The 24,421-nt window shown below is 39.2% G+C and overlaps 3 protein-coding genes across 16 annotated transcripts in view; 2 read left to right on the top strand and 1 right to left on the bottom strand.

Annotated features, from left to right (window-relative positions):
- TAF1D (TATA-box binding protein associated factor, RNA polymerase I subunit D) overlaps positions 1 to 24,421 on the top strand; it is a 365,188-nt gene that overhangs the window by 145,248 nt on the left and 195,519 nt on the right. The gene's annotated exons all lie outside the window — the stretch shown is intronic.
- On the bottom strand, positions 626 to 3,327 carry ANKRD49 (ankyrin repeat domain 49). Of its 2 annotated transcripts, none has more exons than XM_084506239.1 (3): positions 3,242 to 3,327; positions 2,438 to 2,723; positions 626 to 1,582 (listed from the first exon to the last, which is right to left on the bottom strand). In XM_084506239.1, the coding sequence occupies exons 2-3, from the start codon at positions 2,708 to 2,710 to the stop codon at positions 1,124 to 1,126; spliced, it is 732 nt and encodes a 243-aa protein (XP_084362365.1). In that variant the 5' UTR covers positions 2,711 to 2,723; positions 3,242 to 3,327; the 3' UTR covers positions 626 to 1,123. The 2 variants fall into 2 exon arrangements, with proteins under 2 accessions (XP_084362365.1, XP_084362366.1); XM_084506240.1 differs by having other exon boundaries at positions 3,143 to 3,243.
- On the top strand, positions 3,348 to 23,716 carry MRE11 (MRE11 homolog, double strand break repair nuclease). Of its 13 annotated transcripts, none has more exons than XM_084506235.1 (21): positions 3,355 to 3,410; positions 3,700 to 3,814; positions 4,593 to 4,725; positions 5,566 to 5,726; positions 6,312 to 6,399; positions 6,972 to 7,113; positions 8,097 to 8,211; positions 9,323 to 9,508; positions 9,937 to 10,108; positions 10,676 to 10,756; positions 11,227 to 11,353; positions 13,630 to 13,733; positions 15,833 to 16,006; positions 17,561 to 17,623; positions 18,093 to 18,309; positions 18,900 to 18,977; positions 20,050 to 20,105; positions 20,560 to 20,627; positions 21,017 to 21,098; positions 22,239 to 22,316; positions 23,055 to 23,716. In XM_084506235.1, the coding sequence occupies exons 2-20, from the start codon at positions 3,795 to 3,797 to the stop codon at positions 22,281 to 22,283; spliced, it is 2,112 nt and encodes a 703-aa protein (XP_084362361.1). In that variant the 5' UTR covers positions 3,355 to 3,410; positions 3,700 to 3,794; the 3' UTR covers positions 22,284 to 22,316; positions 23,055 to 23,716. The 13 variants fall into 13 exon arrangements, 9 of the variants coding, with proteins under 9 accessions (XP_084362363.1, XP_084362361.1, XP_084362358.1 ...); XM_084506231.1 differs by having other exon boundaries at positions 3,358 to 3,410; positions 5,585 to 5,726; XM_084506233.1 differs by lacking the exon at positions 3,355 to 3,410 and adding exons at positions 3,416 to 3,435; positions 3,539 to 3,602 and having other exon boundaries at positions 22,239 to 23,716.

Raw genomic sequence — 24,421 nt, 5'->3', positions numbered from 1 at the left:
AAGAAAGCCAGGGTGGTGGACATGCCCTCCAAAGATGCTTGATCAGAGGACCAAATAAATGCCTCAGAGGACAAAGGCTGACACATTCCAGCCTTGCTGCTGCTGCTACAAGTGTGCTTCAGACCTGTTAGTGGTGTCTGGAAGGAGCTTGGGATCACTCAGTAAGGTGTCTGCACAGGACAAGAGGTTTTCTTACAGCTGTCTTGCTGAGACCGTATTCCAGGTCTTACATTCATTTTCTAGTTCAATTTGATTAACAAAGAGAAGCAAGTTTCTCCACTCCTACATTATAAATGGGAAAGTTGAAGCTCTAACACCGCATGCCTTTACCATGGGAAATCCTGTAGTATGCTAATTCCTGTGCAATACACTGCTTTACCAACCAACCTCCACCAACTTCAGTTTGGTTAAGCCATGGCAGTCAAATCTGAGTTTGGGATCCAAAAGGTTTGACAGATTTGACTGGCTAGAATTAGCAATACTAGCTTTAAATAATTAGGCACAATAACATGTTGCCTGTTCATCCTCACACAGTTGAGGTTCCTATGAATAATTCTTTTGATTTATGAACAGGCAATCACATTGATTATTGAGATTTCAATTAAAAATACGACAATAAAATACGTAGGGTTGACAGTTTTATTTTATAATAGGCCTTACAACAGATCACAGCATTTTGTGTATCACCCAAATAAGTTACATTCATACTGAGCTTTCATGCAATTTCTTAAAAAATTAAATTTCTGAAAAAATAATTTTCTCTTGAGCTGTAATAAATTTTGTATAACCAAGCCTGAATTCTTTCACAGAAATAGTCCAGTTTTCCCTCTTGCTTTGACATTGTTTTGGACCAATTACAAAAGTCCCTTCAAATTTGCACTAATTAAACAGACTCACTGAAATCACTGAGATTTTCTGAATACCTCGATAACAGAAATAACATTTCAAAGTATGAGGGAAAGCACTGAGTTGATTTGCAGGAAGTAACCTGGCTGAAGAACACCCAAGTCTCTGAACTGAAAGCCTTGTTGCGTAGGGACAGACCACCACTGACAAGCATGCAGCACGCTGCGTGACAGACAAGAGGTAGGAAAACCCACATCCACAAGTCTAACCACAACTTTTAAGGGGTCACAGCGTTTATGCAGTCTTCTACTATTTCGAAAAGGTAGTGATATACATCAGTCCTCCTGGCGATGTCGAGGGCAGTTTCATCCAGGTTATTTTTCAGGTCTGCTTTCACGTAGCGATTCATCAGCAAAAGTTCCAGGGTTTCTCTGCTGTTTTTGTTCCCCGCGGCGATATGCAGCGGTGTCAGCAAGCCGTTTGTCTGGGCATTGATGTCTGCGCCCTGCTGAAGCAAGAACGAGGCCACTTTCGTGTTGTTCCACTTGCACGCGCTGTGCAGGGGCGTCCAGCCATCCACTGTCTGCGCGTGAACATCTGCCCCTTGGGCGACCAATTCCCGTGCCATGTCCAAGTGCCCGCTGTAGGCAGCTCGATGCAGAGGGGTGTACTGGTCTTCGTCACGAGCGTTAATGGGGGCCAGCTTTTCGGAAAGGAGCCTCCTCACTGTACTCAGCTATTGAAGTGAAACAGTAATTTATTAAGAAACTCAGCAAACAAGATGCATTGCTTCTGGTGTTCTACCCATCTTTAGATCTTTTAGGAAAAAGCAGTTTCTCTCACTCCCAGGACTACATAACACAAAATTTTAAAATGAAACCAGTTATGGTTACCTAAAATAAACAGATATCCAGCTCAGACTGGCACAAAAACACACAACCACGGTTTGCCCCACTTAGCTTTGGGCATTTAGCAGCAGTGCCTCAGACTTCCCCATTCACTGTGAAGAAACACAAGCCTCCACAAAACTATAGGTGGATCTTGTGCATATAACAAAGGCAATCAATGAAAATAAATGCACACATGGGTGTAATAAGGTACCCATCAGGAATCTCCACTTTATTCTTGGAAGTTAAGAACAAACTTAGCTAATTAGAAGTTAGTTATTACTGAAAAAATGAAGAACTTCTTATCCAAGAAAGAGATAGGAAAACAGTCACACATTCTCTGTACAAGTAGCTTTGAAGAAAATAAAGCTTCAAATATGCCCTCTCCACCCCAGTTAAAAGGCTTACCTGCCTTGAAGAAAGGGTCTGGCATGTTTTTGTTTTATACAAACTTAAAAACAGCGCTGTTATTTTAACTTTGAACTACAATCAAAGTGTTTCTTCTGCAAGCTAATTGACCCAGAAATATTTTAGCGTTTGTGGACTGAAAAGCAAGCTGCTTTTCAGACTGCCTTGCAAAACCTGGATCCAGGTAGTTCAGACAGATAAAGGAGCACACAGGGAAGTTTGGGATTGTGGAAGAAACTGTAGACGCCTATTCAGGCTAATATTCCTGTCAGTGATACACTGAATAAATGCCTTACCCGATTGTTTTCGGCTGCCCAGAGCAGCAGTTTCTCTGGATTTTTTTCCATCTTTTTTTCTTGCATTTCATACCATTCCTCGCTTTTCTCCTGCTCCTCATCTTCATCATCCGACTGCCCCGACCAGCAGCTCTGCGTGCCCACGGGAATCAGGTGCCGGTGCGTTTCCAGCAGCTCCAGCTGGTTGAAGCTCTCCGTGTACTCAGCTAGCTCGTCGCTGTCCTCGTCTCTTTCGTCGACATTTTTTTCAGCAGTATCCTTGCTTTTACTCATTTTTAGTTAGCATCTGCAAGGAGCAGAGATATAATGATGTTTATAACAAGTTATTCGTGCACTAGCTGAACTCCCCATTAACACTCATACTACAAAACACCACATAATCCAATACCAGAAGTGACACCAGCTGCAGACTGTGTAGGACTAAGCACATATTTCATTACCTAAAGCCACAGGCATTTTATAAACACAACATTTGGGCGAAACGCTTCATTTTAAAGCAGAATTTCTGCTTCTCCCCACAGCCAGCACCACCCCAGCACCCGCCAGCTGCCGCCATTTACCCCTCACACCCCAGCCCTGCCTTCCAGGCACCACAACCCTCCAGGGACAGCCCGGGGAGGGCCCCAACACCCACCCCAACCCCTCGGAGGCTCGGTTGAACCCAGCAGGAACCCCCCCGACCGCCCCTGGCTCCCCCATCCCTACCCGAGCGCGGCGCCGCCGCCTCCCTCAGCGCACCCAGCCCAACGGGTCTCCCATCCACGCTCGCCCCCCGCCCGGCCCTGCTTAGCTTCCCCCGCGCACCTGCCCCTCCCAGCACGGTCTCCCCAGGGGGCGGGGCTACGCGCCCACCTGCGCGAGGAACCCTTCCGGCCCGGCCGGCCAATCGCGCCGCCGAGCGAGCCGGGAAGTCTCGCGAGAGCGGCGCTCGGCGCCATGGAGACGGCGCCAGGCGACCGGGGCCCGCGTTAGGGTGAGGGCCCTCTCGGCTCCTTTCGGCTTTCTTCGGCTCCTGTTCGGTTCCCATCGGCTTCCTTCGGCTCCCCTCGGCTCCTTTCGGCCCCCCTCTGCTCCCCTTCGGCCCCTCTCGGCTCCCCTCAGCCCCCCGGGCCGTGTGAGGGGGCGGGCGCGATCCCGGCCGTCAGTGGGTAGCCCAAGCGTTTGGGTTTGTTATTATTTTTTTTAACTAAAATACTGAACAATTGCCGATTCAGCTTGCTGTGCCTTTCCTCCTAACCCGTTTGTGTCCTCTCGTCCCTCAGGCTTCGCACGGGATCCGTGAAAGCAGAAGGGGACCCCGCGCCCTGCCTCGCTGCGCTGTGCCCGGAGCCCTGTGGTGGGGAGTGCTGGCAGCAAGATGAGCGTCCTCAACTCGCAGTAAGCTCCTGTCTCTGTCCGGTTCTTCTTTTATATCAGATAACACGGATTTTGTGCACTGCGAATGAGTTAACGGCTCAGATATGGATTTGTGTTTCCCTTCAGGGCCTTCTGAGCATCGTACTTCCCCTTGTATTTTCATAATTACCAGTGTAAATGGAGAAATGGAATGTCTATTCCCCAAATCAAAGGCAGAAAACCTGGAAAGCTCCTGGGGGTTGGCCTCTTGTCGCAGATAACTAGTGATAGGATTAGAGGGAATGGCCTCAAGTTGTGCCAGGGGAGGTTCAGGTTGGAAATGAGGAGACACTTCTCCTCAGGAAGAGCAGTCAGGCACTGGGACGGGTTGCCCATGGAGGTGGTGGAGTCACCGTCCCTGGGGGTGTTCAAGGAAAGGTTGGATGTAGTGCTTAGGGACATGGTTCAGTGGTGTTAGTGGTGGTAGGCAGATGGTTGGAATTGCTGGGTGGATCTTGAAGGTCTTTTCCAACCTTAATGATTCTCTGATTCCATGATTTAGTTTTTCATTAGATACCTGCAGCCCTTCACTAAAGCAGACTGATTGGGATAATCTCGTTTTGAAACCAGTTTGTTTGGTCGAGTGCAATTTGCAAGTAATGTAGTGAAATGTTTTGAGAGTATTACTGGAAGGATATCTGGACAGAATTTTGTACTAGATCTACTGTGTAATTAATAACTTTGGACAGAACTGCTTATCTTAATCACGTGTTTTGAAATTCTGAAATATTCTGCTAACAAATTCTCCCGTTTAATTCAGGGATGATGAAGATACCTTTAAAATACTGATTGCTACTGATATTCATCTTGGCTATTTGGAGAAGGACCCAGTGCGTGGAAATGACACATTTGTAACTTTTAATGAAATCTTGGAGCAGGCTCAAAAAAATGAAGTAAGTATTGCTTTTTAGAAAGTAAAGCAGAGATACTGTGCAAAATCCCTTCCAACCTGCCAGAAACCACAAAACTTAGTTCTGCTATAATCCTTACTACTATCAAACACATTATTGCAACCAGTTACATTTCTAAAAGAAATGCATATTCCTTCATTCAGATACAAACAGATGTAGTGCTTGGAAAGGTTTCTTAGTCAAATTATTTGAAATGTTGACTTTTGTATTTTCTATGCTGCTTCAAAAGCTGAGCTCAAACTAGTACTTCTAGTTACTTCTATTACTTCTCAAAGTAATGCAAAGAGAGGCACCGGGTTCGTCACCCTTGGTACCGTAGCAATGAAAAAATAAAGCAATTCTTCAGGCCATCAAAGGAAAGGTTCAGGAGACAATCTAGGGACACTTATTAAAACACTTTGCTGCCTTCTTTAAACGCTGTCTTGTTTTGTCCTATAGCTCTTCATAAATGGTCTATTAAAATATATATTTAACTAAAATATTTTGAAAAATGCATGTGTGTATATATAACATTTGTTTCATGAGAAAATTAAATCCCAATCTTTAAACGCTGTCTTGTTTTGTCCTATAGCTCTTCGTAAACGGTCTATTAAAATATATATTTAACTAAATTATTCTGAAAAATGCGTGTGTATATATAACGTTTGTTTCATGAGAAAATTAAATCCCAATATCTCTAGCCACAGACTCATTTTATCTAGAAGTCCAGGTATGAGATATGTGGAACTCCTTAGCAGAATTAATTTAATCGATTTGATTATAGGTCTTTCAAAGTACTTCAAAATGTTGTATTAAAATAATAGAGCTCTTTGTTATATACAGGTGGACTTTGTTTTATTAGGTGGGGACCTCTTTCATGACAACAAACCTTCCAGGAAAACAATACATTCTTGTTTAGAGTCGCTGAGAAAATACTGCATGGGTGACCGTCCTATTCACTTTGAAATTTTGAGTGATCAGGCAGTTAATTTTCAATACAGCAAGTAAGTCCCTTCCTATGAATCATGACACCACGTGTTTTGTTTTCATATGGGGTGAATGTGTTGTGATTTTATTTTGTTTTTAATGCTTTTCCTCTGTGACTGAAACTTTGAAGCTTTAGACTTGCTTGTATGGGGCAGCTGGTAGGATTGCTTCATCTATCATATTTCACTATTTAAGTCTATAAATGACTGGACACCGTATTTTTGAGAAACTTCTGAATTTCTTGTAATAATTTATATATCTAAGTAAAAACTAGGTTGTATCCTGCAAGTAAACTAAGTTAAAGGAATTGTGCTAAAATAAACAGTTTTTTGTGTGTAAATAAAGGCTGCACAACCCAGTCTAAAAATATAAATATATTTGCTACCATGTTCCTAGTAGGAAGTTCCATTCCAGACAATGAATAAGAATCTTCTTATGCTGTGGAGCTTAAACTTAAACATAGCCACTTGGCAATCATTTGTGCCACTGCCATGTATTTGTGATGACAGTAATTTGAAGAGAATATTGGGAATTATCTGTACATGGATTTGCAGAATAAATCTGCAAAGTTGAATAATTTAACTTTTCTTCTTTTCGTTCAGGTTTCCATGGGTGAACTATCAAGATGGAAATCTCAACATTTCTATTCCAATTTTTAGTATTCATGGCAATCACGATGATCCAACAGGGGTAATGTAATTATTATCCTCGTTCTACTGCTCTGTTACAAAACCAGTATTGTAGAAATACAGGCTTTTATAGAAATACAGTTCTTGGCGAACAGGCTAGTCAGTTGCTCCACTCTTTGCATAAATATTTTGTGTTTCTTTAGAAGTCTTGATTAGTGACAACAGCTTAAGTGTGGTATTAAAAAGAATTGAAAGAAATTAAGGTATCCACACAGATTATATTTGTGCTCAAAGTATATTAAATCTCAGATTCCATAAACTTTGGTAATTGGGAACAGAATCGCTTCTCATACCAAGAAGTGACAGCCCTTCAGAAAGTTTTGAGAACAAATTGTTTCTATGAAGACTGAAAGCCTTTTTCTTAAGGAAAGGAAATATTGATACTTGGACTTGTGCTTTGATTGCGTGTACAATTGATATGCGTCTTCAATTGTGTGACCATTTATTTTTGAGGAAGATAAACGAATAATAACTGAAATGATTGTTTGAAAGTAAACATCTACAGCTAAGCACAAAAACAAGAACATAGCCTGTTCACAGATTTTTAGATTTGTTTCTTCCTATTTTCCACAGGCTGATGCACTGTGTGCATTGGATATTTTAAGCTGTGCAGGATTGGTGAATCACTTCGGGCGTTCAACTTCTGTGGAGAAAATAGATATTAGCCCCATTTTATTGCGTAAGGGTAGAACAAAAATTGCTCTGTATGGCTTAGGTAAGTGTTCTTCTGCCAGACTGTGGCTCAACTGTTGTGCATTACCAAAGCTTAATAGCTGTGAAATAAGTTGGAACGAACATCCTGTGCTGCAGCAAACACAGATGTCTAAGTAACACTAAATTAAGGTGTATCAGTTTGGTGAGAGTGTTGCTGCTTAGAAATGCAGCTGTGCCAGCTGTGTCCATAGACTGTGACTTCAACATGTTAACCTCTTGGTCTTGTGGTTCCACCTTTGTAGGTCCCCTGCCACTTAGCGTACCTTTTCTTAATTCAGATGTTTTGTAAAATGTCAGGTTTATTCCACTGCTGGATTGTCTCTGGCTTAAAAACATGGAGGAGGTAGCCAGTGACAGATTGTTCAGAGGTGTTGCAGACTTCTTCCTGCTCTGTGGGAAAGCATAGACTTTGTAGAATTCATTGTTTATTTCTTGTTTTCTAGAGAATTTCTAAGGACGTTTAAGAACCCTATCTCAGTGTCTGGTTTTAGAGTCCACCTTACAACAAAATATAGTTCTTACTCCATCAACAAGAAAAATAAACCTCACATTTTTAATTCTGCCCATAGTGTGTTCAGCACAGAAAACTGATGATGTTTAAAACTTGATGTAGTTAACAAAACTGCTTTTAGCAGTTATTTAAAGGTGCATTTCATGTTACAATGTCTTACTTGCAGAATGCTGTCTAGTAAAATAACAAATTTATACTTTATTATGAATTCCAACAGAACAATGCCTTAGACCTCTTAGGTCATGAAAATGAAGATCTGGTCTTGCCACAGAGTTGTATTCCCTTTTTTTTTTTTTTTTTTTTTTTTTTTTTTTTTTTTTTTTTTTTTTTTTTTTAACAGAGTTGCTGACTAAAATGCTATGGAATAAAGAGTCGGTATATACCTCCTGATGTTTGTCAAGAGTTGATAGTTGATATATTTTTGTGTGATGCTTATACCACACAACAATGATGGATTGTTTTGTCCATTACAGGAGCCATCCCAGATGAGAGGTTGTACCGTATGTTTGTCAATAAACAGGTAACCATGCTGAGACCAAAGGAAGATGAAGACAGTTGGTTTAACTTGTTTGTGATTCATCAGAACAGGTACCAGTATTGAATGGATTATGGTGACTTAAACTTTCAGGTTTTGTCGTTTGTTTTAATTAAAGTGCCTTGAAAAGCATAGGAGAGAAAGCCAGCTATGGTGGCTGGTGTTTCTTGTGAATAGCAGACTCAAAGATTTTTTCCCCAGTAAAAGCAATATTTAGAGCTGTTCTTAGAGAAGAATCATCAAGGAAAAGAGTTGAAATAAATGAGTTGGAGAAGTTACTTCTCAAACTCTCATAGTTGAGGGGGAAGAAAGAGGGTAGGTAGTGTGATATGTGTATAATTAAGTCTTAAGTCTGCATGTTACAGCTGAAAAAGCAGTAAACTTAACATGCCATTTTCTGTGCTTGTTTGAACTATAATTTCATTAGTGCTGTGTCTTCACTTGCATTCATATCCCTTCCAGTGTCTCAGACAGAGGAGAGGTAGTGTGTGTTCTTTCTGCCTGCACACTTCTCCCAGCAGTGTTAGTAGGAACTGGCAGAGTTCTCTTCCAGATTCTGTAATATAGTTTTCAATGAAATTTCATGAAGTCCTCATGTGGGAAGTAACGGTGAGGCAGAAGTAAACAAATAGAGCTGGGAACCCTGTGTATTGATCTCTGTCCTGTAGGCTAAAGGAACTCTGTCTCACTTCATTTCCTCCATCTTCTGGAAAGGGATAGAGGGTGATGTGTCCTATATCTTTTTTTCCCCTCACCGTTTAAAAAACAAAACAAAACAAGTGACATGCTATAAAAGCATTCACAGGGAAGATAACTGAAAGCTTTGCAAGCCAGTTAAAAAGAAAAGGGAGGTCCAATGAGGGAAGTATAAAAGAGTGAGCTTCATTCAGAAAAGAAAAAATGCTACTGAAAACCTTCCCTGTGCAAACTAACTAACTTTATGGCTTAAATCTGTAAGTTGCCTTTTTGTTTACCCAGACAATTCAAAAAATTGCATAGGGAAAAAACCTCGAAGAGTAGCTGATGTGAAATGTGTGTCAGCTATTTTTGCTAGAGCTTCTCTATTGCTTTAAATCACGTGGATGGTTTTCACCTCCTTCACTCCCCACCTGTGCTCACCTGTGACTGTACACATTCTAATTATTCTTTTCTTTTCTTGTACAGGAGCAAACATGGAGCCACCAACTACATTCCAGAGCAGTTTTTAGATGACTTTATTAATCTCGTTGTGTGGGGCCATGAACATGAGTGTAAAATAGCTCCAGTCCCAAATGAGCAGCAAAATTTCTATGTTTCTCAGCCGGGAAGTTCGGTGGTGACATCTCTGTCCCCTGGAGAAGCTGTGAAGAAGTGTGTGTGTTTTTATTTATTCTTTTGTTGTTATCTCTTGCTTTAAGTGTGTTGTGTTCAGAAATATCAAAAGAAAAATACTTCTCTTAAGCATGAAGGGATTTGTGTTACAGTGTAACAGATTGAATAGGTGCCTGGGATAAGTTTGGTTTACTTAGAACTAAGCCAAATGTTTGTAGCAAATGTAACTTATCCAAGAGGGGTCACACCCAGATAATTTGAAATACATGAAGTGTGTGCATCTGCTTGTAAAAAGAACAAACACAATCTGAATATAATGGGATTGAAGTTTGGCAGTGCCAACCCTGAAATAGATATCTGAGAACTTGCTATAGCTTCTAAGTTTTTGCCCCTGTAACGTAAACATTAATTTAAAACACGGTTTTGTACTGGAAGATACAAACTTAAAGAGAACTTTCTCCTTGTAGACACATTGGTCTGCTGCATGTTAAAGGGAAAAAAATGAAAATGCACAAGATTCCTTTAGAAACAGTGCGAACTTTCTACATCGAAGATGTTGTCCTAGCTGATCATCCAGATCTTTTTAATCCTGACAATCCCAAAGTAACTCAGGCAATACAAGCGTTCTGCATGGAAAAGGTAACTTGTAATGCTTATGGTTTATGGTAACAGCATGTGGGCAGGGAGGGTGAGCTGTGACTGGTTGTAAAAGGGGAAGATGAACCTTATTTCTTCTCCAATGTTACATGAGATGGACTTGAGCAGTGTTTCCACAGAGGCCAGTTCCATGATGTTCACTGCAGCTTTGGCCTCCAGACCAGGATGACCAACTAAAGCAGGCTGTAGCAGCTTTATGGGGGCCCACATCATCTTTCTGTAGAAACTACCTGAGAATGAGACGGTGTAAGATGTACACTTTGGAACCACCATAAATACGTGCACCTAAACCCTGGGAGCTGGGCTGTGCAGTGTGAAATGGCCCAAGTAACCAAGGCAGTTTCATTGATTGCTCTCAGGTCTGTATTTGACTCTTTCTGCCTTTCCCTGGAACTGGAACTCAAGCTACAGAGTAAAATAGTATGAATGATCACCGATGTAGATGCTGCTGGACTAAGCTGTATTTCAAAGATAAGCAAGTTATATTTGAAGGGTTCAGGCATCTTTACAAGGGCAAAGTGGAACTGAAATCCTCCTTCTGCTTCGTAGGTTGAAATGATGCTGGATAATGCAGAAAGAGAACGCCTAGGAAATCCACGCCAGCCGGACAAGCCTCTCATAAGATTACGAGTAAGACGTTGTTCCATTTGGGTTTTGTTTTGAAAAGTCTCTGTGAAAAGTTTCAAAGCAAAATCATACTTATTGTATAAATACATAAAATTTCTTACTGTATACAGGCAAATTCAAACTGCTTTAATTAACCTGTGATATAACCAACATTGTATGGTAAAGAATGAGATTGTTCATCAGTGTACTTCATTGCTGGTCTGAGTAAGGTGACCAAAATTATTATTTTTTAAGTCATATTGCCCTGTGTTGGTTCCTAACCTAAAATATGGAAGCTTTCCTTAAGGATAGTAAATGGAACAAGTTATGGATCTGGGCTCTTATTAGTTATTCTGCATGCCATAATAAAGTATTAATTTTAGGCTGACTTTTACTCTAATTTTTGCTTCGTAGGATAGCAAGCTTGCTTGCTTTGTGTGGCTTCTCTTTTTTTCTGTTTGTTTCATGTTTTAATTCTTTCAATCCTCCCTTAGGTTGATTATACAGGTGGCTTTGAGCCATTCAGCATCTTTCGTTTTAGCCAGAAGTACGTGGATAAGGTGGCTAACCCAAAAGACATCATACACTTCTTCAGACGTCGTGAGCAAAAAGCGAAAAATGGTAATTTGAAAGGAAGGAATCATTTCCTTTCCTTGATTTTCATTTTTCTTCTATTGTTTCATTACCTAGCCATTACTAAACCATGGTGTCTACCACCTAATGTGTTACAGGACGAATAAAGATATATGGTCCTATTTAAGGATAAAACACTGCACAAGTATCTCTGTTCTATTCCAAGTGATTCCTGGGTTTGTCTAAAAATTCTGATACTCATCACTGGATCTTTATGATAGTTAATGCTAAATAATTCATTTCTCTTTGGCCTCAAATCTTACTGAGTTGCCTGTAGTCCTATATCAGGCTGAATTATTCCATGACTCTATGCTGATTACCATGAAAGGAATTAAACATCTTGCTTCTGGAACTTCTTAGAAGGAGATGGTTGGCTTTGTTTTTTTTTTGTTTGTTTGTTTGTTTGTTTGTTTTTTCCTATTCTGTAGAAAAAAAGGTAGGTGGTGTTCTTTTTTCTTAATTTTATTATGTAGTAAATAATTTGTTCATTTGCGCCTGAAATGCTAATTTGGGGGGATTTGCTTCAGAGTTGATTTAATATTTAAAGAAGTCCAAATCGTAGAATCTGATGTGTGGTGCAAATGTACGGCAGCATTTGGTTTGCCCTCATCAGTCCTGTGTTTGAGGTGCTTTTAGCTTTTCAACATGTTCCAGGTATGTCTCTATTCAAACATTTTTGCAAAACAAATAATAGCTGTTACTATTGTGCCTCTTCTCACTGTGCCTAGAATTTTTAATAAATGGTTCATAAATGTTGCCTAATTAGTGGATTTGTAATAGTCACTAATAAAGGTACATCTTGCACAAGAACATACTGTGCTAATCTAAAGAACTGTTAATATTGCACATTAGTGCATTGTAAGCACTCCGATTCCACTGACAGTTTTTATTTACATTGTCAATTTTGTAAAGTTCAAAACATGATGGCTCATAAATGGAAACTGCTTTTAGTGAAGGTTTTTTAATTATGCTGCATTGCTCTTGTTTTATTTTGCTTTGTTTTTTTGACGAGTTAAAGAACCTCATCAACATTTGCAGAATGCAAAATAGCTCTCTCACCATCTTTTACCTATACATTTTCATTTCCCTGCTTAATGTGCATCTCTGCTTCAGGAAATAAACTTGAAAAGAATGCCATGGTTCTCTGCATTACTTTTTGATAACTTCTACAAGTTAGGTGGCAGTCTTCTGTTATTCCTACCTTGTTTCCTGGGAGTGCAGGGCACCCTCATTGAGCCATGAACCTTTTCTACTCAAAATCAGCCAGCACGCTTTGGAGGACAGTTTCTTCCCTAGTAACAGAGTTACTCATAAAAAGTCCCTTGTGCTTTGATGCATTTTAGTTCTCTTCCTGTTGTGATCTTTCAGAGTTTACTTATAATAACCTTCAGGATGTAGCATTCAGCTTCTAATTCCAGACATTCAGTAGTTAGAAGATCCTTTTGTATCTACTAGAGATGTAGTTGTCTTGTACAACTGTTGTATCTGCTAAGTTTACCTGTTTGCATACAATAGTGTATTGTTTGAATAATAAGCCTTTACATATAAAACGGACCATGGCTATTAAGCGGCCTGTATTAATCTTTTTTCCTATTACTTTCAGTGGGATAATAAATTGTCCTGGTTTCTGTTAGGACAGATTTAATTTTCTTCCTAGTAGCTGGCAGGGTGCTATGTTTTGGCTTCGGATGAGAAGAGTGCTGATAACGTGCTGATGTTTTAATAGTTGCAGAGCAGTGCTTACACCAAGCCAAGGACTTTTCAGCTTCTCGCTCTGTCCTGCCAGCAGGCAGGCTGGGGGTGCAGCAGGAGCTGGGAGGGGACAGACCCAGAGCAGCTGACCCAAACTAGCCAAAGGGGGGTATTCTACATCATCTGGGGTCATGCTGAACAATATATAGGGGTGGCTAGCCGGGATGGGGGGGCTGGCTGCTTGGGGTTAGGCTGGGCATCGGTCAGTGGGTGGTGAGCAATTGCATTGTGCATCACTTGTTTCACACACATTATTAGTAGTACTATTATCATCATTATTGTTATTATCATTATCGTTGTTATTATTTTTCTGTCTTAATAAGCTGTCGTTATCTCAACTCACAGGCTTCACTTTCCCATTTCTCTCCCCCATCCCAGAGAGGGAGGGGAGAGGGTGAGCAAGCGGCTGTGTGGTGTTTAGCTGCCGGCCGGCTTAAACCACAACATGAATACAAGCTGGCAACTCCTACATGAATGACGGCTAACAGTGTCACTATGCTTTTCTGTTTTAGACAGCAATATTAATTTTGGAGACCTGGTCAGCAGACCTGTTTCTGAGGGGATGACACTGAGGGTGGAAGACCTTGTAAAGCAGTATTTTCAGACAGCAGAGAAGGTTGTACCTTGTACCTTTTATGAATCTCCTATATAATTATATGCGTATTCCTGCATAAAATATATGCCTTAGGTTAACAAGTAATTGTTGTGTACAAAGTATGTAGGATATGTGAACGTAAGCTGTTTTGACATTTGTAACTCTTCATGTTACATTTGGTAACTCTTCATGTTACTCGCAGTGCCTGTGCTGCACCAATGGATGCCTCCTGTTGTCACAGGAGGAAAGCGTGAGGCAGCATGCTCTGAGAAGCTACCTTCATTTACTGTGGGGTGAATGAGAGGCCACACCAGTTACTTTTACCAACTTGGAATGGTTTGTTACCTTGCAAATCATATTTGCATCGTCAGGCATAGTGCAGTTCGACGTTAAAGCAGAGCAGGGAGGACAAAGAGAGCACCTGATAGTTTGCTTTCTTCCCACTCTTTCGTTAAACCTGATTTATTCCCTATTCCTATCTGCAGGGCTGCAAAGTCTCAGAGGTAAAAAAAATAATAATCAGTGACCGAAATGCTTGATCTGGATGATCAAGCATAACTTTCAGAGGCTACTTCAGAACATGCTTTATAGAGGGTTATTAGAACATGGAAGGATTCCTAAGTTTATATCATCATGCCTAACGTTAAACATACATTAGGGGCCTTTATTAGGATGGCAAAAATTATGCCCTGGAAGGGCTACTTGCCTTCTGAATATGACAGGGAATGTAACCTGGGGTGAGTAGTGCAGAAGTAGGTGCTACTTCAAATGTAAGCCATCCCTAAATCCCATGGGGAGGAGAAGCAGGGTCAAACATGGGGTACTGTTCTTGTATCTGTGAAAAATAAGTTTGATTTTAATTTATTTGCCTCCTTTACTCCGCAAAAATTGTCCCTCTTACACCATTCAGCACTTATAAAGACTGGTAAGAATCCGCCAGTGTTCCAGGAAGGCTTGCAGTAGGGAGATAATAAAATTTAAGTTCACATTGGTAATAAAGGAAGGTGGGGGTGAAGTAGTTGTTGCCCCAGAGTGATTTTAGGGGTCTTAAACTTTGTGTTAGGATAGCTTGTGCTTCAGGCTTTGTAGGCACCTGATCTTGTCTTGCTGAAAGTCACCGTTAACAGTCTGCGTCATTACAGTCAGTCTCTCTTCTGAGATGCCTGCGTTACTCTTTTGTAAACTTATTTTATAATAGCTTTAAAATTTATTCCCCTGTTAAGCATCATTTCAGGGAAGGTTTTACACTTCTGATTAAACTGACAATACAATTCCTTAAGGACACGTGGAAGGATCAAACGTCGTTAAGAAGCATATACAGTGCTTATTACCAAGAAATTAGCTAACAGACAAAAGAAACTGCTATTTCAACTATTTGTATGGGGTTTCTTTCCAGAATGTCTCTTACTGTAATGGGGAGGAAATGTAGAGAAGAGAGCAGCTTTGAAACACCACTAGTAGCTTCTGGTACTTTTACTAATTAGTGTCTCTGGTAATGTCTTGATGTAGAGTATTTTGATGAATATCATCTGACTTAATGAATGAGTGAGGACTATTGGTATTTCAGAACTTGATTTCAACAGAGTTTTCTCCTTAGTAGCTCTTAATGCTTCATAATAATTTGTCCAGCTCTGTAACTGCCAATTTTTATTCTTAGAACGTTATAGTAAAACTAAGTAATTTCACATTTGTAATAATTCAGTGCCTGTTTTTAATAGCTTGTTACGTCTTTGCAAGTCTGTCCTAGTTTATAAAAGGAGGTTGGACTAAGAAAAAATAGATTGCCTTCTCTCTCGGTAATATGTTTCAGACAAATTAATTTAGGTATGACTAGCATCATCATTCATCATTTCTTTACTATTCATGAAATGTTTTTTCTTTGACTAATCTGAAAATGCTCTGCTAAGTTAGGTGTAGCACACGAGTAACAAGAGAGTTGTAACTCTATTATGAGGAGTAACATTTGCTTATTGCTGTGCTATTTTCTGATTGAAATCTTAAATGCAGGTTACTTGTTTTGAAACCAACCAAATGTATTATTTAGCTAGAAAAGCAGGAATGTTTCTCACATGCTTTGATGGCAGATGCTTGTTAACAAACTGTTTTCCCCTTTTATAAAGAAAGTACAGCTTTCACTTCTGACGGAAAGAGGAATGGGAGAAGCAGTGCAGGAGTTTGTGGACAAAGAGGAGAAAGATGCTATAGAAGAGCTTGTGAAATTTCAACTAGAAAAAACACAAAGGTTTCTTAAGGAGCGTCACATCGATGCAGTGGAAGAAAAAATAGATGAGGAGGTAATGTTCTGTTACTTTTAACTCTTCAGAAAAGACAGATGGCAGAGAAGTTGGTGCACAAAGCTGGTTTAATAGCTTTGCCTGCGTGAAGGGCACATGTGACGCTTGCCTCTTGTCATTTTCTGGAATGAGTATGGTATAATTTCAGATGCATATTTTAAAAGCTTGTGTTAGAAGTGTGTTTTATGGTATCCTTATACTGAGTCTCGCTTTATTTGTGCATGCATGGATGAAAAAACATGTTGCTAATGTACGTAGAACTTGCTCTCTGGCTGTGTGCAAGCACTTACTCGTATGTGCTATTTCACTGCTGCAGTAAGTAATGGTAGATGAAAAAGGAAAACATAAATCAATCCCTTCATTTCTTGAAGGGCTGGGGCTACACTGACCACTTATCTCTAGTGTGAGGAAAGAGAGTAGATTTAATCTGTTTTTCATATTGTCTGGGAGAAAGTACACAAACAGCACAACCATAAAGGAAACATACTTCAGGTGCTTTGCTGCTTTCTAACTGCTTGCAGCTTGTGGTCTCTCAGAGCCAGACCTGGTGTTTGTGTAGCTAGTAGCCCCTAATAAACCTCTCTGACAACTTGTGGAATTTCCTTGTAGGCTAATATTCAAGCGGGGTAGGACAGGGCACTCTGCAGTGTAACTCTGCACTGGTTTTGCACCAATAATTTGGTGGGGAACTGAGGGGAGGAATGTTCTGCCCACCTGTTTTCTAGCTGGTTGCTGTAATTCACGAGGGGTCTAGAGACAATAGTCAGCACCTGTAGGTTTTTGGTGCCACTTTTGTGTTGTTTTTTTATTTATTTATTTGTTTGTTTGTTTTTTTTGTCTTCTGATCTAATATCTTCTTTCCCTCTGCTGTGAGTTGTCTCCGTGTACTGGGTCTGGCAGTTAGGCACCACACAGCTGCTCACTTTTCCCTTCTCTGGGATGGGAAGAGAACTGGAAAGCAGCAGAAGCAGAAAATACCTTGTGTGTAAGCACTGCTCTGCAATAACTAAAACACGGGTGTGTTATCAACACTGTTTTCATCAGAAATCAAAAACATAGCACCATAATCTAAATAAAATTAACTCTACCCCAGCAAAAAACAGTATACAGTCTCACCCATTGTATCTTTTCTGTACATTGTATCTTTTCTGTACTAAGATAGTTAAGCTATCTTAGTTGTACATACATGGCAGTGTTTCTCTTGATATCATTGCTTTCTAACTTGCTTCTTCATCCCTACCCTGTCTTTACAGTTACTCATGTTTCACTGTCCCTTCCTGTCTAGTTATTCTGTTTCTCCTGAATGTGGTATCTCATGTGCCAACTTCCTTCTCTCCAGTGGTGTAGTTACAGGAGACTTACTAACAGAATGTGAGATTCTGAAACTGTAGCATCACCCATAAGGTGGTTAGCGTGAAAAGGCTCTTAACAAACTGTTCGGTTGTTCTTGCTCTCTCACATGAGGTTGACTTTAATTCACAGATCAAGACTTCCTGTGTTTTGGTTATTGTATGGAATGAACTGTTATTTTGATGGGAACTTTTCTTTACTCAGGTGCGAAAATTTAGGGAGAGCAGAAGAAAAAATGCCGAAGAGGAGGACGAGGAAGTTCGTGAGGTAACTCCTTTGGGTTTTGGACTTAGATTGAAGAACAGAGTACTGACTTTTACATATGAGTGAAGTGACTGACAACATCATCCATGCCCAAAATTGTCTGCCTGATTGGAGCAGATTAGAATTTTTCTCAAAATCATTTTTATGATTTTGTATAATGTGTGCTTAAGCTACTGCTCGATTTGGCCTTTGAAATCTCTTTTCCCGTAGAAATTTGTGAACCTGAAGGCTCAGTTGCCCTTGCTTTGAACCAGGTGGCTGGCCTTCAGAGCTCTGTCAGCTTAAACTGTGAGCCCATGACCAGTGGAGATGTGGATGGGAGTGATGTTAATGGAAGAAATTGGTACTATTGGTGAACCTGGTGGTGCTGTCGTCCTTATCAGCAAGCCAGATTGTAGATATCCCTGAGATTTTTATTTAGATGTCGTATGCCTTTGCAAAGAGTTCTCCAGCACTTATTGTTGCATTTCAGGCAATGACCAGGGCTAGAGCTCACAGATCTGAAGACGCAGTTCTTGTGTCAGCCTCCAGCGATGAAGAGCTCATGGATACAGGAGCGAAGGCCTATGGTGATTCGGATGATGACCTTCCTGCAACAGCGACTCGAGGGAGGGGTCGGGGGAGAGGTAGGGCAAGAGGTGCAAGAGGACAAAATTCAACAGTAAGAGGGTCATCTCGAAGGGGAAGAGGTAAGAAAAAAATGAAATTATTTGCATTGTAGTTGCTAACTTTTTTTTCCCCTTAAAAGGGAACTCGTCTGTTGCTTAAGAACTCCTCTTGGAAAAACAAAATTCTCAAATATTTTTGGTACTGTATGATATACAGTTGACTGCCTTCCAAGGCCTAAGTTGTGACATTTTCACAGTGTGACTGAACTAAAATTATCTTTCTTTACAGCTGTGGAAACATAGTAGGCTCATAAGAGATCCATTATTGGGAGGTCTGTGTTATGAAGTGCATGGATAGATCTTTGTTGCTGCTAATAATATGCAACATAATGCATCTTGTCAATTAGAGGGGATGTGATGTACAGATTGTCTCTATCTTAATACAGCTTACAAGAGACTTTATTATTGCTGGTGATTGAAAAAATGGGGTGTGTTTCTTAAGCTAAACGAATTAAAATGCTCCTTGGCTATGTGTGATTGTGTATTTTATGGTGATAGCAGTACTTCGGTTATGGCAGCCTATTAAATATAAAAATTTAATATAAATATTAAATCACACATGAAGGGGGAAGAAACTTAACAGATTTGCATGTTGTTTATTGTTCCTACAGGAAACACTAGCCAAGAGTCAGCTACTAGCAGCAGAACCTACAAGTCTGTCCCTGCCAAGAACAAGTCGATTCTGGATGGTAGGCCTGTGTTCTGCCCATTACTCTAATCTGCTCTCATATTGTAATGAAGGTGTTTAAAGGTGAAGTGCCTTAATTGTCTTTATTTCTCTTAGTCCAATTCGACTCGGAGAGATTATTTTTGTTTCTAATAATAAGGTAACTAACAGTGGTGAGAGAAAGAAAAGAGTAGTTAGGTCCTGCTGTCGCTGGCAGTAAAATGAAATGTGCTGGGAATATCTGACTGCATTTGGGAATAGGCAACATCTTTCTGTGTACTGTATGCAGTTTTTTTATTTTTTTTTTAAGAAATAAACATGGGAAGAATGCGACTTAAATCATCCTTTCTATGCCGAATATTTTCAGTAGTTAAAAAGCTTAAACTTGCCTGATGTTTACAAGTTTAGTAAGCTTTAAGAAAAATGCATTTAGTGTTTTAGTAGTAGTACTCATTGTAGTAGGTTTTAGAAACACCAGCTTGTAGTAGGGAAGAATAACGTATCTGCAGTTTAAGCCAGGTATGTGAGAGCAGCCCTTCCTTGCTACAGAGGACAGGCTCTGAGGAAACAGCTAATCTGAGTATTACAGGGAAAAAATATATACTGGTCATATATTCGTACATGAATCCCACCCAGAATACCCAAAGGTGGACCCAAAAGTTATGTTTAAATTAATCAGACTCTCAGCAAATGACCTGCACATAAATCAGCTTTAGCAGGTGTGTTAATGTGTGAACTAAATGTTAGACAAAGAGGAATCCCAGTAACAGTAATCTATTTTCTTTGTTGTAATGAATGCTGCTGATACTTTTTCAGCCAGACTGGGAAGCACCTGGAGCTGCACAGAGGGTTAGATCTGCGTTGTCAGACTCTAGCCAGGACCTTTGTCTGCCAAGGACACTTTGTCTGCCAAGGACCTTTGCTTGTCTTGGTTTGGGGATTGTTTGCTTGTTTTACTTTTTTTTTTTTTTTTTTTTTTTTTTCCTCCAGAGGAAACAAATGCTAAGCAGGTTTTCTTTAATGAAGATGATGATGTAACATGTTGCATTTTATTATGTAAGCACTTTGTAAATACTACATTTATTTTATTGTAGCCTTTAAGTCTTTGAAAACAGAGCCCTTCCAGAATTCATCTAAATCTTTCTCTGAGGTAAGAAGCGTCTCGGCAGGAGTGAAGCTACACAACTATTGCCTTTTGCTCTCTTCTCATTTGAAAAATAAATGCATGGACAAAATGTTAGCCCAGCCCAGTAGATGTTCCCAAGCTATCGGTTCCAGCAGTAAAGTTCTGCATGCTAATTTGTAGACCCTTCTTTTGGTGCAGGGCCTATTTGAGAAATACAAAGACCATATTCTACTTCTGACCATAGCCTAAGGTACAAAGAGTATATACATGAGTGGTTTTGGGGTTTTTACAATATTGAATGTTTGTTTGCACATTATAGTTTTATTCTGAAGCCCTCTCAAGTGTATATTATAATTAAGTAGTAACTTAAAAAAAAAAAAAATTAAACTGTATAGCTACATGATAGTACTACAGAATTATGTAACTGTTTTTGAAAAAGTTCTGTGAAAAAGCTTTAAAAATGGTATCTTTTTTTCAGGATATTATAGATGATGACTCAGATCTGGAAGACATTTGTATCACTCCTTCTTCCAAAGTAAATCAAAGGTTCGTATGTTTATTTGGTCTGTGCTATCACAACTGCCTTATTTCTAATTGGTAATTGACAGAATTTAGAGATCTGATACACTACCTAAAGAAATCGATACATATTATTTTAATTCTTAACGTTACTTACAGAATTTATGTAATTTTTTTTGCCTGTGAGTGATCTTCATATAACAGTAAGTTGGTCTTACTGATGGAGGTAAGCTAGGTAAAAGTATCAGGATTTGTTTGGTAGTTTGAGAATTTGAGTCGTTCAGCGCATTTTTTTTATTTTTTTTTTAGTATTAAACTCCATATTGATGGTCCAAATCTAAGCTGAAGGGAAATTTATTTAAAATGTCTGGTATTTGAGAACATGCTGATATATTTTTTTGTCTTTGTGTTTCAAGGTTCTCAAGTACATCTTCATTTAGTAAAAGAGGTTCACAAAGCCAAACAACATCAAGAGGAGTTGATTTTGAGTCTGATGAGGTATGGTATACAGTGGCCTTTTTTCATGCGTGTGTATCTGAATTTCTATAGCTTATTTATTTGAAGCCATTTAAACAAAACATTTCCAAGTAAAATTATTATATTTATTTTTTCCTATCGGGACTAGATTTTTTTAATTAAATATATACATATCATCAAAAATAGGGCTAAAAGGGACCCCAGGAAAATATCTACTCTTTTTTGCCTTCAGTTCTTAATCAGTTAATTGTCACTCCTGAAATGTTTTCAGTAAGTTAGATTGACTGGGGAAGAAGTAGTTGTAATCTCTTCTAGAACATGACTTTGTCCTTTCATTTATTTTCTTTTACCTTTTTGAAAAGGAAGACTTTTATGATTTTTGCATTTAAAAATGGCTGTTTTTCAGAGCTCTTAATTGCTTTATTGTTGCATGTTATGAAAGTACACTTTATAAAAAAAATGTCACTACTGTCTTAAGGTTTAAAAAGTCTGTTCTTGCAGTACATATTTCAACTGCTAGGAAGAGCTTTTTTTTCCATAAATAAATGAGTACAACGTCTATTCACAGCTTTGCACTGAATACACATTATGTTGTCAAGCAGTGTGCTGTCATAGCAGACTGTCAGGTACAGTGAGGTTCACACCCGTAACGATGTCAGTGACCACTTCAGAGATGATGTGTTCTTATTCTGCCCGCTGTGCTGTCTCTTCTCCTTGTACCTGGAGTACGAATTTGTATTTGCTTGAACATGCAAGAAGAAACATTATTTTTGATTCACGCAAATGTCAGTAAACCATGATGTCTGATATATGTACGTAGATAAAACTTGACTGAAGTATATGCTCCTCATAACAATAACACTTTTCGAGGTCACATCTGCAATATAGGTTGCTTCACACTTCACAGCAACTATTCTGACCATTCTGACCTAAGCTCAATTTGTTTTCTGCACATTTGTTTCTTAGACTTTTAAATTGATATCTCCTTGATACCATCTCCTTGATACCATCTCCTTGATATCAAAAACAATAAAAACAGGTTTATCAGAAACCATAAAATAAAGTGACCTGGCTTTCTAGTTTAATCTAGAGGTAACTTTGCTTTTTATGACGTGGAATCCATCTTACTTGTAGTAATGCTGATCTGTTTACAAATTGCAGGATGATCCATTCCAAAGCGCTGTGACATCACGAAGAAACAGATGATTGCTGCTTCACTGTAGAGGAGAGACCATGAAAGTTAGTGAAGAAAATGGAAAGTAGTATGCAGGGCGTACTCCATATGACATTTCTCTGTAAATGATGGTTTGCCTTCGATCTTCACTTGTATGAAATGTTTTGGTTTTGTTTCAGTGGCACCAAATTTGGTATAATTTGGGTGTTATGTTACTTTTAGGGCATTAGACTAGAACATCTAATATTCTGAAGTGTTGCCTGAAACTAAACTCTTTCTAAAACTTCTAACAACTTGTTTTCTTTTTGTGAGGAAAATGTAAATAACATAACGGTATCATTTGTACAAAACTCCCTTGGACTTGATTTTTTTCATAGCTGTGAACCTTTAGCAGTATACAAGTATGGATATGGGCATGGACTCAGCCAGCAAAACAAAAGTTGTATTTAATTCCAGTTTTCTACAGTTACAGATGAAAACTCTGAAGAGTAATATTTTAATCCAAAGTTATAGTTTCCAGTAATAAAGCTGGAAAATGTTCTAATGCTTCCAACTTAATGGTGGGTTTGGTTTTCCTGTTACACTGTTACTAAACGTCATAGCATGCAGGAATGATTTCTGCTCTATAATTCAAGAACTGCCAAAGAATTCAGATAGAATTGCTTTGTTAGTGTTTACCCTCTTAATAAGATGTAAGAGCTAGAACCTTACAGCTTCACAAGGAATACTGCTTGAATAAAGCAATGAGCCAGTAACAGGCAAGCTGCTGCCTCTTAACAGTTTTCTTTGCTGATTTTTTTCAGGTATTTTGCCTTAGCGATCCTAAAATGTCATCACTGTTTTTCCAAATGTTTCTCCAAATGAGGCTTTTAAGAGAAGATCCTGTACTCACACTGGGGGAACCACACCTTCTGTTGAAGGAGCCAAGACCTAGGCACACCTCTCCTTCCCCCTTTTCCCACTCCCCTAAAAAGTGTGTTCTGCAGCTACAGCCTTTAGAGCTAATTGAGGGAAAGGCTAAAGTGTTCATCAGCTAACACCCCAGCATGTCAGAGAAATACCAAATACAGTGGGTAACTGAAGCCATACTTCTGCATTTTTATGTTCTCCATTAAAGAGATGGCAGTGGGCATTTATGTTGCTCTGGCTTTTGCTGAGCACGACTGTTGTTACTTGTCTGCATAAATGCTGTAGCAGTGCACCTAAAAGGTCCTTGAGCTTCCTGAAGATTTCTATAAAAATAATCAAGACCATCAAATTTCTAGTGTAGAGCTCAGTAACAACTTCCAAAGCTGTACAGCTGCATACTGCATCTGGAAATAATTTGGTGTCTTGACCCTTCGTTGAGGGCTATCAAAGCTCTTACAATATTACCTATGCAATTAAAAAGCTGCTGTAAGTGTCCTTGAGAATGGGGGTTGTGAGTTTTGTTTCTTTTTTAATAAAACTATTTCTGTTAAGTAAATTCTGAATGTCAATTGTATGGAGTACTTTAATCTGAGGGATTGAGTTTTTAAAAATATTTCGGTTCATGTTGCTGTCCAAATTAAAGTTGTTTTGTTACTGAAAGAAAAAAAAATAAAAATCATCCAGTTTAAAATTCTTAAGGAGATGCCGAAATACAGAAATATTTCTGTACTGTAAAAATATCTTACTCCTAATCATCCATGTAATTTTCTTTCATACAGGGATAAGACACACAGAAAATACTGCTAATTCTCAGAGATCCCACTGGATGCTCTTTGAGAAGTCATTTCTCCCTCATACAAACTTCCAATCCACCTGCCCAAGGAAAGCTCAAATGTTTAGCAGAGCTACGTTCAATCAAAGGTCGTTTCCTTGGAAATGGGGTGCAGAGTGCACAGTGTGCAGTTTGGCTTTTTAAATATTCCTTTTCTTGAATGTTTCCAAATTGCATTTTGTAGTTTGGGTGTTTTTTTTTCATACTTCTGTTACAGCTGTTTTTTCTATGCCTATTTTCCTAAATCACAGCTTCAGCTGAGAGAGCTGTCAAACAGATGCTTAGGATGACTCGGATTACCTGAAATCTTGAACTGTATAGCTTTATTTCAAGTGCTTTCCAAATACTTTTTATTTTACAAAGTACTTCAGTTCACTTCACAGATGTCTTCTACAAAAAATAAATACATCTTTTTATATATCATTAAAT

Source organism: Aythya ferina (genome assembly GCF_964211825.1).
Source record: "Aythya ferina genome assembly, chromosome: 1".
Classification (NCBI taxonomy): domain Eukaryota; kingdom Metazoa; phylum Chordata; class Aves; order Anseriformes; family Anatidae; genus Aythya; species Aythya ferina.
The sequence above is the reverse complement of the archived record's forward strand: the minus strand, read 5'-3'. Positions and strand labels throughout refer to the sequence as shown.